This window comes from Heterocephalus glaber, unplaced genomic scaffold (genome assembly GCF_053883595.1).
Source record: "Heterocephalus glaber isolate CG9 unplaced genomic scaffold, H.glaber_assembly_v1.0 deba00001729, whole genome shotgun sequence".
In the NCBI taxonomy this organism is placed as follows: Eukaryota; Metazoa; Chordata; class Mammalia; order Rodentia; family Bathyergidae; genus Heterocephalus; species Heterocephalus glaber.
The window spans coordinates 15,735,463-15,747,111 of NW_028258440.1; the positions used below are offsets into that span (position 1 = coordinate 15,735,463).

General features: G+C 39.5%; 2 protein-coding genes across 3 annotated transcripts in view; one reads left to right on the forward strand and one right to left on the reverse strand.

Moving 5' to 3' along the window:
• Window positions 1-2,542, forward strand: part of Tmem255a (transmembrane protein 255A) — a 79,262-nt gene extending 76,720 nt beyond the window's left edge. For both annotated transcript variants that reach the window (XM_004874595.3, XM_004874596.3), the window contains one exon: window positions 199-2,542. In XM_004874595.3, the coding sequence (XP_004874652.1) occupies window positions 199-357 (159 nt within the window). In that variant the 3' untranslated portion in view covers window positions 358-2,542. The remainder of the gene's footprint in view (window positions 1-198) is intronic.
• A 253-nt stretch (window positions 2,543-2,795) lies between these two features.
• Zbtb33 (zinc finger and BTB domain containing 33) lies at window positions 2,796-11,034 on the reverse strand. Its single transcript, XM_004874594.4, has 2 exons — window positions 10,786-11,034; window positions 2,796-7,971 (listed from the first exon to the last, which is right to left on the reverse strand). Exon 2 carries the CDS (start codon window positions 7,967-7,969, stop codon window positions 5,942-5,944), a length of 2,028 nt encoding a protein of 675 aa, XP_004874651.1. The 5' UTR covers window positions 7,970-7,971; window positions 10,786-11,034; the 3' UTR covers window positions 2,796-5,941.
• Between the last annotated feature and the right edge of the window lie 615 nt (window positions 11,035-11,649).

Below are 11,649 nucleotides of genomic sequence, written 5' to 3' on the forward strand. Positions count from 1 at the left end.
CCCAGATATCTGAGAAAGGCTTGAAACCTGAGAAGATGGGACCACCTGTTCCATGTCCCTCATTAATACTGTAAGGTTTAAGAGCTCTGTTACTTCAAATGGAAACAAACCTGGTCCATGTTCCTTTTTAGATAGTAATGACTACTTGGGAAATCACAAACTCACTGCCTAAGGTGTTGTTTTCTTTTTATTACACAGCATTCCAGTGTCTTTCCATCCTCACCTCCCTCTGGATTTTCGGACGAGCCCCAGTCTGGCTCCCCTTCACCCAGCTACATGTGGTCCTCAAGTGCGCCACCCCGTTACTCTCCACCCTACTATCCACCTTTTGAAAAGCCACCACCTTACAGTCCCTAAAGAGGAATACCCACTGGCTATTGAGATTATTGTGGCTTTTGTGTGTATTTCTGCTTTAGTGGAGTATGTAGGGTACAAAATTTAAAACGTGACTCTTAATGCATAAAGTTTTACAACAGCCTGCCAGGCTAGGGAAAGATAGGGATGAAGGTTGTTACCAGTTGGAAGAAAGGATGACTAGGCAGAACCCAGCACTTTCAAGAAGAGCAGCTCACTCTCTAAGAAAGGCTAGGGAGCCAGCCCAGCAAGAAGACTGTCATATTTGGACTTGCATTTTACCCTGTGCTCCACTTCTGTATCAAGCAAAAGTATCACTGACATGTCTCACTTTATGTGAAGGAGTGTTGTCCTCAGGGCCCCTAGCATGATTGCCACTCTAGCACCTTGGTTAAAGTACTTGGCTTACAAGGGCCTATCTTTCTCTACTGATGTTCAGTCCTTAAGGAAATTCTCCGAAATAATGGTTCCAGTTCAGAGTTCTGGCTAAAATTTTGTTTGCTTTTTGTCTGGATATAGAAAAAAGCTGCCTATTATCTTACTTCTTTCTTTTCTGTATTATAAAAATGGCTGTTGTGATTATTCAGCTCAGCTTTTGTTACTGGTACCTTCTAAAGGGAAAAGTGCAATATTCTCTCATCTTTAGCGGGAAACAGGATTGTTCCAGAAGCACTGACATACAGAGCAACATCTGAGCTGTTTTAAGTAGATTTCAGTAATACATCTGATAATTTAAGAGACTAAGGTTCTACTACATGTTATTATAAAACACATTTGCTGCAGGAGATATCTTACAGATGAAAATCAGAGTTTAAAAATGCTAGATTAGGTTGGGTCGTGATATGAATTACTAATCTTTGTGACTATTTAATCTTTAAATATTGTGCTTCAACCCCAGCAAACCGCACGTACCCTGCACCTCACCCCAAAAGAATCATCTGTATTTTAAAGCCACTGCTCTTACTGGTCCTTTTTTTCTGTTGAGACCAATCATGATAGTGTTAATTCAAGATTATGAAAGTGTTACAATGCCTCAAGTCTGTAAAACATCCAAATGTAGCTAACGTGACAAATTTCTAAATGTTATGGTAGATTTAAAATCCATCTGACACATTGTGGTATTTAGTTTTTTAAAAAATTATACATAGCTTTAAATCATCAATCTACCGAGTTTAAAACACTTTGGAATCCATGCCTTCACTTCAGAATCAACACTTCCATTGGGATCTCATGCTAACCTGAGAATTGCTTTAAAAGGAAGAAAGATAATCCTACACTTGTATAATGTAAAAATGCATGGGCTACAAAAGTTTACCTAATTCGGTAGTTCTGCAAACACAGAACACATACTGGAAAAATTTCCAGCCAATTTTGCTACCTCCCAACTTGATGGATTAGAGGTAGCAGACAAATGCTGGTGCTCCCATCTACCTTATAGACACCTGGACATCAAGAATCATCAATTTGCACAAGTGCACTCATTGTTCACAGTAAATGTTTGCAAAATATTCACTTTAACTTTCAGCATCATGAGTGTTGTCTTATACAGATTCCAAATCTGAAATACTATAATTCTTTTGTGTTATACAAAATTACTATTATTTTTACAGTTCTGAGAATATTAAAATTCTACTGGATATCAGAAAGGGGCTAATAACCAATTGACTTACTATACAAATATCAACTTGTAATACTCAATATTTTTTGCCATTTACACTTTACCTTTTGCTTTAGTAAATGTGTATTTTTAAGGTACCATTATACAGTACAGCCTACATTTACATTTCTTAAAGTGTGAAGATTCTATGACTCATTTCTATGTATTTTTCTTATTTACAGAATAACTTGAAACAGTATAGATTTTGTAACACTTAATTTAAGCAGCTTATTACATTGAATTATACAAAGTGCATGTTACCTTAAAAATTACTATTTGCTGCTTTACTTTTGCAAAACATTTGCTGTAATGAAGGAATTTGTATTTCCAATATGTATCTTGACTGCATCTTGTATTTTACAGCTTTAATCCTAATTCTGCTTTAAAATATTGAACTGGGCATGAAACATTAAAATATTAATCCAGAACCTATGTAAATTGGATGTTGCTTAAAATCTGTATCACTGCCATGTTGGGAACCCAGACTGCTTTTGTGATGTTTCAAATTAATAAAACTATCCTCCTTATCCACGTACTGGAGTCCTCATGGTATTTACAAAAGTATAGCAAGCCCACTAAAGCAACTGACAGCATTTATCTCATTTTGACTATTATGGTTCAAGAAACATTGGGACATGATTAATCAACATATAATACCTAAAGGAAAATTCTGCCAGGCTGTCATCAGAAATAAGCTCCAGTCTCTTCATAAAACTGCGAACAATAGAATACAAAAGCCTGTATAATTCCTGAAAGATAATCTTGTAAAACATGCACTCAACGATTAGAATTAAATCATTTTATTTTTGCCATAAGAAGCTCTATGAATATTAGGTAATGATTAAAGAAAAGAACTTAAAGTCGTGACAGATAAAACTGTACAAGCATGAACAATACAGTATTGGGGGAAATGAACAAGGTTTCATACGAGTGAGAGAGGTGAGGAAGCCAGTACTGTTATTTAATTCATTAGAATACGCATGCTCTGACAATACAAAATACCTTCATCAATGTTTACTGTTTTATCTTTTTGGTACAATGGAAAAATGTGACATCATTTCCTCATGGTGGGTGTATGTGGGGGACCATTACCACTAAATTGAAAATACTTTTCAAAATCTTGCAAGATTGCCGTAGCATTTTAAAATCTTTGCCTAGTTTGAATATTTTTGTTATTTTTTTAACAAATTTACTATTTCAAACAGTTACTGTCTAGCATATCTGTGGGTAATTTAGCATTAGAGCAAATCTGAAGCCAACCTGAAAGAAAAAAGAAAGTTCAATAGCTGGAAAGTTAAGTATAAAACAGAAAAGCACCATGGGAAGTTTTCAATTGCATCTTGCTACAAATTTTCAATCCAGTAGAAAGTGGGAAGGAAGAGTTTTATCCCAAAGGTATATTCCACATGAACTCCAAACTGAGTATACAAACTTCTAGAAAAACAAAGACTTAGCCAAGCCTGTTGGCACATGTTTGCAATCCCAGCACTGGGGGAAGCTGAGACAGGAGGATCCAAGTTCAACTTCCACCTGAGCAACTTAGCAAGACCTGCTCAAATTAAAAAGGGCTGGAACGTAGTAGAGCACCCCAGGGTTGGATTCCCAGTAACAAAGATAAAAGAAGAAAAAAAAAATTGAAGACCTTGAGACATATGTAAGTAAGAGTCTTCTGGCAAAATTGCAGTTTAACTTTCCAGGTTTCCTTATCCCCAGAAACTCCAGAAGATACTTTTAGTAGGCACAGTTTAACACTCCATATTCAGAATTTACACAGCACAGCAGCAGCAAATAATTATATCAATATTACTCAGAATGGATAGTTTTCCATTATAGTATTAATTCTTGATTTGTCATAATAGACTTGTAGAAACTACTGAGTTTTATTATGACAAATTCATTTATCTAGCAATTGAGCCTGAAAGGTCTGGAAGCTCTGCTGGCATTGGTATCATTCACACTGGTAGAAGTAATTATGTCTAACTGGTGAAATAGCATTAATGAAACTCAAATTTCCACTGAGAATATTTCAGAGTGCACCCCACAGTCAAAGGAATGTTATCAACATCTACACAGAGCTGGGGATGTAGCTCAGTGGCGCCATGCCTTGCCTCAGTGGTAAGCATAAGGTCCTGAGTTTGATCTCTGGTACCAGAGAAAAAAAATATCTACACAGGAAGGGACAAGATATTGTGATTCCAAAGATCGGATCCTTAAGTTATAAGGTAATTTCAAATCTTCTAATGGTTAGTTTAGATTCCCAGAATAGAAAACAATAAATGCACAAAAACTTGACCCCTTGGTAAGCAAAGGATATTACTTTTCTTTGTATTACTGCAAATACTGACGTCCAATCCTCTCTGCTCCCAATTTAAAAAACACTGACACCATTATCTTAAAATCTTGTTTACCATCTGAAGAATGACCTTGACATGAAAAATTATGATTAAAGCTCTAATTCAAAGTCAAGAATTAAGACTATTTTAAAAATATGTGGTAAGGAGGAAGGAAATATCTATTTTGAACTAAGAAATACTTAAGCAAGGTTATGAATGACTAATAACTATGCACAACAATCTTTCAGTACCTATTACTTTTTTTCCTTTGCAAAAAATCACTTACAGGAGTTCAAGCTAAGTTTGTTTTAGATGCTAGGCTATATATTTGTTCCAACCTGCTTCCTTTTAGTACTAGCATTTGAATAAGTTTTAACTTTATTTTCTAAGTGTTTAAATATGTGTCATTCTAAAAGGAAGAAAGGTGGCATTTATTGTTGTCACAATAAATGGGAATTGACAAGTCTATATAATACTCCATATGTAGTTACCGACTGCTTTAATAGTGTAACGATTTACAGATAAAATGTAATTTATTTTAGAAGGGATAATACCTTGCTGAAAAGAAAATACTAGATCACCATTTCAACTATTTCAAATGAAAACTTCCTATTGGACAGTCTAAGAAATATGAACATTTAAAAATATGCCTGTACCCTTCCACCCAAAATACATAGGAGTCTCATTTATAGACTATCATTTACAAAGATTTACACATAATTAGATTATGCATAAAGATTCATTTGGTGGCTTTCAGACTGAAAAGTTTGCAACATTTCATGGGAATATTTTTAAATATGAACAAAAAGAAAACCTCCATTTGATTCCATTCTGTCTCTATTACAAAAGAGCAGAGAATAGTAAGTCCAACAAAACTTTTCATCTCCTCCTGTCTGCATTACAGATTTGTTTTTCTATTAGGTTTTTGCCCACAGAGATCACACTGCAAAGTGACCAAAGTCTTTTACAGACTTTGGCAATATGAGCAAGGACTAATTCAAACTAGCTAAAACTACTTCATCATATGAAAGACTTGTCTGCATGGCTATTTTCATTGGGTTAGGGAGGCAGGAGGCTACTATCCATTTGGACTAGCAGAATACATAACCAAGTGGAGATTTATTCTGAAATTTCCTAGAACAATTTTAGACATTCTTTACTTTTTATGCCATATATAAGACACAACACACATTTATAGTCTCAATGTTAAGAAAACTGAAAAATCAGCAATAAAGTGCTAACATGGAAGGGGAAAGTTTTAAGATGTGTTAGGGTATGCTAGTAAATCCAGTTATTTTCAAAGAACATTCAAACTGCTTTAAATTCTATTCAGAAAACTATCTCTCTGAGCTTTTCACTTTTGCCTCTTTTAAATGAGCTGAAAGCTAACTATATAAACATATACTTGGAGGGGGGGTTCTCAACCTCTACTCAAACTTTCAGAAAAATTTGCTTCTAAATATTAACACACAATCAACTAGACTACCTTCAGATGTGGCAGATCAAATTGACTTGTTTCACTTTAACTGGTTTTACAGGTCTTCTAAAATCCCTGCCCATTAATCCAAACCAAAACTTTCTGATATTTCAAAGGAGTTCAGTAAGATTCTGGTATTATAAATTCAAACTCAGTACTGCCATCTGTCACATTCTGTTTAAAAATTGAATCATTTTCCTGCTGAATAAAAATGTCTTCCCAGGTCACGGGCTTGTTCTGAGGTGTAGATGTAGTCCCTACTGGAGGTTCTTTTCCAGCATCAACCTTATAACCAATACTGCCATCTTTTATACCAGGCATAGTGCTTGACCTATCAGAAAGGTAGGCATATTGTCTGATCTGTAAAGACTTGCATGGATGTAAACGATAAAGCTTTGAGTCACCAGAAGGATCCTGACTATGAACTGACTTTATGTGTGAAGACATAAACTGATAGTTGATGAAAGACTTGCCACATGCCAAACACTGATATCTTCGCTCCCCTGTGTGATGAATTTCATGCTTCGTGCGATATTCTGCAAGAGGAAATACTTTCTCACAGTAGCGACATGGGTACTTCTTCTCCCAAGAATGAATGTTAAAATGTCTCCGTAAGCTTGTCAGACACACATATGACCTTTTGCATACAATGCAGATATAATAGACCCTTCCATCTACTATTAACTCATAATGATCATCATGTTTTACTTTCATACGTTTGCCTGTTGACTCACTGCCAGAAGTTTTTGGTATTTCATTCTCAAGTCTGGCCTCCCCTTCATCAGGATCATCTTTGACAGGGATCACTATGTCATAAGTATCTTCACCGATATTTGCATAAACCTTGCAACCAGTTGACAAGCCTTCAATTTCAGTAGCTGTATCTAAAGTAATGATCTTCTGGCCCTCCATTAGATGTTTTGATCCTAAGCCTGTATCATTAGTGTTTCTAGTAATTATATCTGAAATTTTTAAAGAATTGGAAAGTGGTTCTTGCAGAAGTGTAGGAATCTGCATCTTCTGTATCAATGATCCATCAAAAGTGGGATTTTGGGAGGTATCAGCCTGTGGGACCAAAGATGTACTACTGACTGCTGAGTCTGGACTGGAGCTAATAGTGTCATCATCATCGTCATCTATAATTTCCTCTTCTTCCTCTTCATTGGCTTTATTTCCTGTTAAGACAACACTGTTTGGTGTTTGCTGATTCTGCACAACTAAATTGATTGAAGAGGACATATGGTTTGGAACTGAAGAACTGACATTTGGTGGGGTAGTAAGTGGTGCCTGATTTAACAAAATAATGTCGGGAGTCAGATGTGTTGGAGCCGAAGATACGAGCAATGTTTCACTTCCCTGTGTCTGGCTCAAAGTTGCCTGATTCACAGGAGTGGGAAGTTTCTGAGTAGGTGTGATACTTGTTAAAGGGGGAGAGTTATTGCTAGCACAGGGTGCAACATCTGAAATAGCAACAGGACCTGGGTTAGGCTGGACCTGTGTTACTGCACTGTTACTCGGCAAAGCCTCCTTTGCAGGCAAAATCTCAGAGCAGAAAATGACATCATCATCATCATCATCATCATCCGAATCAGTAACAATGATCTTTTTCATTTCATAATCTTCAGCAGATAATGAAAAAGACTCTGTTATAATTGGCATTATAGTAGCTCCATTATCCTGGGGTTCATCTTTCGATTTTTGTATTTCAAGGTTTTTGCCACTAGAACCAGGAGGTAAGGTTTCAGCATTACCATCCTGAGGAGTACTTGAGATGCTTTTAACTTGTGACAGTGGGACACCAAGCTCTGCTATAAACTTCACTCCTAATAACTGCCCTGATTTAATTAACTCATCAAGTAAATCTGCTCTAACACGGACAATTTTAGAACTATAAATATAATTGAGAATTTCTGCAAAAATCTCTGCTCTTATAAAGCTCAGTTCAACAACTTGCCCAGCAACTGAGAAGAGCTGATGGAAGTATGTACTTGAAGCTGAAAGAATATTCCTGTGGGCCCGGAATTTTCGGTCTTCCACAATAACAGTAACATCACAAAAGAGTCCATGGCCACGTTGCTCGTTCAAGGAGTTCAGCAGACTGCCAGAGTATTGAATGTCGGTTGCAGAAATCAGTTTTCTACTCTCCATGCCTATAAGAGAAAAGGAGGAGGAAGGGATAAGGGAGGATTACAAAGAAAAAACAAAAGCACTTTATCATTCAGAATTTAAGCCACAGAATCATTAAAAAGCTCAAGTTTTAACTGCAATTTGCCATAACTTTCTTGCTTTTATATAAACTGTTCATATAGGCTGGCTTTTGGACCACATGTCAGACCTTATGACTTCCTCCTGAGAAAAGTTAAGTGAATTTTAAGTTGCTATGCAGATTTGAACAGCAATTTCCAGTTGCCTTCCTCTGACTCTCCATTAAGCAACTTTTAAAGATTAGAGAATTCAATTTGTTATTACCAATTCTGTACCTCAAGGAGAGGTAAGAATTAAGTTTTAAGTGTCTTAAAATTGTTTTAAGGAAAATGTTCATCATAAATGCACAGAAAAGCTTGTTATGCTCAATACTCAAGTTTGAAATACACATTCTTCCTAAATTTTAACTAATCCTATCATTAAGATTATATTTAAAAGCTACTTTCTGCAGCCTAAGGACATTTACTAACACTGACAGCTTCCCATTATTTAAATTGAGGTGTCTCATTTTAATAAACTATTAAACATGATTCTTTCCCCTTTCCTATATTCATCCCTTTGCCTAGCTCTCTCACCTCTCTATCTTTATACTAGAGGTGAAATGTTAAACACTGTCAAACAAATTCAACATAGGCTATCATGGAAAAAATATGACAGTGGAAAAGGAAAGTACACCACTTCTCAAGGCATATTTGCATGAAAACCTCAAACATTTCATTTTGTTGGTAAAGAATTATGTGCACTACAGCCAGGCACAGTGGCACATGCTTGTAATCCTAGCACTCTAGTAGGCTAAGCCAGGACGATCCCAAATTCCTGCCCAGCCTAAGCAACTTAGTAACTTACTGAGACTCTCAAAATTTAAGAAATGGGGGGTGGGGGTTGTGGCTTAGTGAGAAAGCCTTGGGTTCAATCACCATTAATGCAAAAAAAAAAAAAAAGCCAGGCAGGGTGGTGGTCACCTGTAATCCCAGCAGTCGGGAGGCTGAGGAAGGAGGATCACTGCCAGTTCAAGGCCAGTGGCCTGGGCTACACAGTGAGCTCAAGACCAGCCTGAAGTACACAGTGAGGCCTTATCTTTAAAAAAAATTATGTGCATAGCCATCAGAACTTTTTTCTCACCTAATGTTAGTGAAAATGAAAACATTAGCTTTTTGGAGCAGGGGAGATATAACTCTAGAAGGTGTGGGGGCTGCCATTAAATGGCAATGCTGTGTATTACCTAAACCACTTTTTTCCCAATACTGGGGATTGAACCCAGGGCACTCATCTAAGTTATATCCTCAGCCCTTTCTAAAATGTTTTTATTTTGAGACAGGGTCTTGCTAAGTTGGCCAGGATGGCTCAAATTGCAATCCTCCTATCCCAGCCTCCCAAAATGCTGAGATTACAGGCATTCATCACAACTGGCTTAAAACAATTTTTTTTTGCACTTCACAGAAGAGATCCTGTACACAATGATTCCAGAGCTGTCAAACATCCACACATATTAAAATTATATAATACATATTAACCATCACTTGATAAGTACCTTTAGTAAAAATTGTTTATATCCCTTTAAAGTTACCCAGAGTATCACAGTCATACTGCCTAAAGTTATATACACATAAAAGGCAGAACACCTCAAATATCTTTTAAATTTTAAAAAATTGTACTTAATAACAAAAATCGACAAAAAGTCTAAAAATCAAGGCTTTAAAACATCATCCGATAGGTGTTGCATATTAACAGTAACCAGGAATTGCAGGTTACCATAAAGGTACTCAATCGGAAGGGGTGACCTTTGGACAACGTGCCAGGAACCAGAGATTCTAGAATACGGGGATTTCAACAGAAGTCACTTTTAAGTGGAAAAGCAGGTTTTCTGAATGATTTTTGTCGTTGTAAATAGGTTTTCTCAACGTAGGATGTCGGGACTTCGTTTCTTCTTGTTTAGGTGTCCCCCTCTCCTGCAGGTCAGGGTGGGCCCTGGGTCAATACAGGTCGGTCTGAGCCCTCCCTCACCCAAGATTTGCGACCCGATTGTGAAAAGGCCATTCTCTATCTTTGCACGACAAATCCTTGACCGAGGGCAAGATCGGAGGGGCTGCTACAGACTGAAAGAGATAAAAGCCATCCGCCAGGGAGTGAAACAAACCAACACGCGGCTCCCTGCGGCAACTGAACCCCATCTCCTTTCCTCCACCTCTCTCTTCTCCATTTGCACCCTGCCAGCGGTAACGGAGGCTTTTAATTCCAATTCATGCAAAAAGCCGGCTTCTTGCAAATACAGATGGAAGTACAAACAGCAGAGTGAATAAGGGGTGAGGGAGAAAGTAGAAGGTGGCGAGCAGTAGGGTGCGGTGTTGGGGAGGGGCGAGGCAGGCGGCATTGTTATGCCCCGGGAAGGGGACGGAAGGGGAGGATGGGCCTGGGAGAAAAGCTCCAAATCAAAGTAAGGGCTAGGTGGAGAAAAAAAGACCACAAAAGAGAAGGCAGAGGGGCGAAGGAAAACGCCAAGTGAGTCTCTGTGGTGGGGGTCCCCACGCCCCCAGGGCCTACCCCATTGGCAGCCCTTCGCCCCCGGACGCAGAAGGGACCGCGCCGCGGCCCTCCAGGTTCTTCCCCTCCTTCCCTCCCCGACCCACACAAAGAAAGAGCTGGAGGAGCGAAGCCTCAGACTCAGCCGCTTCCTGGTTCAAGTGAGGCGAACGCAGGCGCGGCCGGGGACAGGAGGCAGGCGCCCCCTAGCCCCCTCCTGCCGAGGGCAGGGGCCTCACCTGCTGTCCGGCGCCGCCGCCGCTCCTCCTCGGCCGAGGAAGGGTGGGAGTCCTCCGCCGAGAGAAGCCGGATTTCCCGGCGCTCCTGCTGCTCCTTTAAACGTTGCTCCAGTCTTGGTCGATGTCGACACGCCTGCAGCCTCCAGCCGCCTCCAACTACTACCGCTGCCCCACGCCGCCTACAGAGGGCACAGCGCGGGGGCGAAGCGCGGAGGTGCCCTCCTCTTCCGAGAGCGGCCCGGATCTGTCCGGAAGGGCCCGAGCCCTAGGCGGCTTCGCTTCGGCGCCCCGTTCCGCCTTCGGCTCTTTCCGCAAGGGGGCGGAGGAAGACAGAAGCTCTGACTGCGTTCAGCTTTCCCGACGGCGAGAGGGTGGGAAAAAGGAAAACGAAAGGTCCTGTAACGCAGTCGCCAGCAGTTGGAGTGGAAGGGAAGCTAGACGCATACATCAAAGTTCATAAAAACTTCTATTGGAGCCGGGCGTGGTGGCGCTCGCCTGTAATCCCAGCACTCGGGAGGCTGAGGCAGGAGGATCACCGCGAGTTCGAGGCCAGTCTGGGGAACATGGTGAGTTCAGGGCCAGCCTGAACTACAAAGGGAGACCCTGCCTTAAGAAACCAAAAACCAAAACCAACAACGACAAAAGAACAAACTTTTATTGGATACTATGAATTTCATTTCTTTTACAAGTGTGAATTCTGTTCTATTAGCCTGTTACGCGATAAACCACCTTGAAATACAATCTGAAGAAATAAAATTTATTAACTCATGATAATTCGAGCTCTAGGATAACAAGACAATACTAAAACACGGACCCCCCCCAACCCCTGCTTCCCCCCCCCCGTACTATGGATGGAACCCAGGG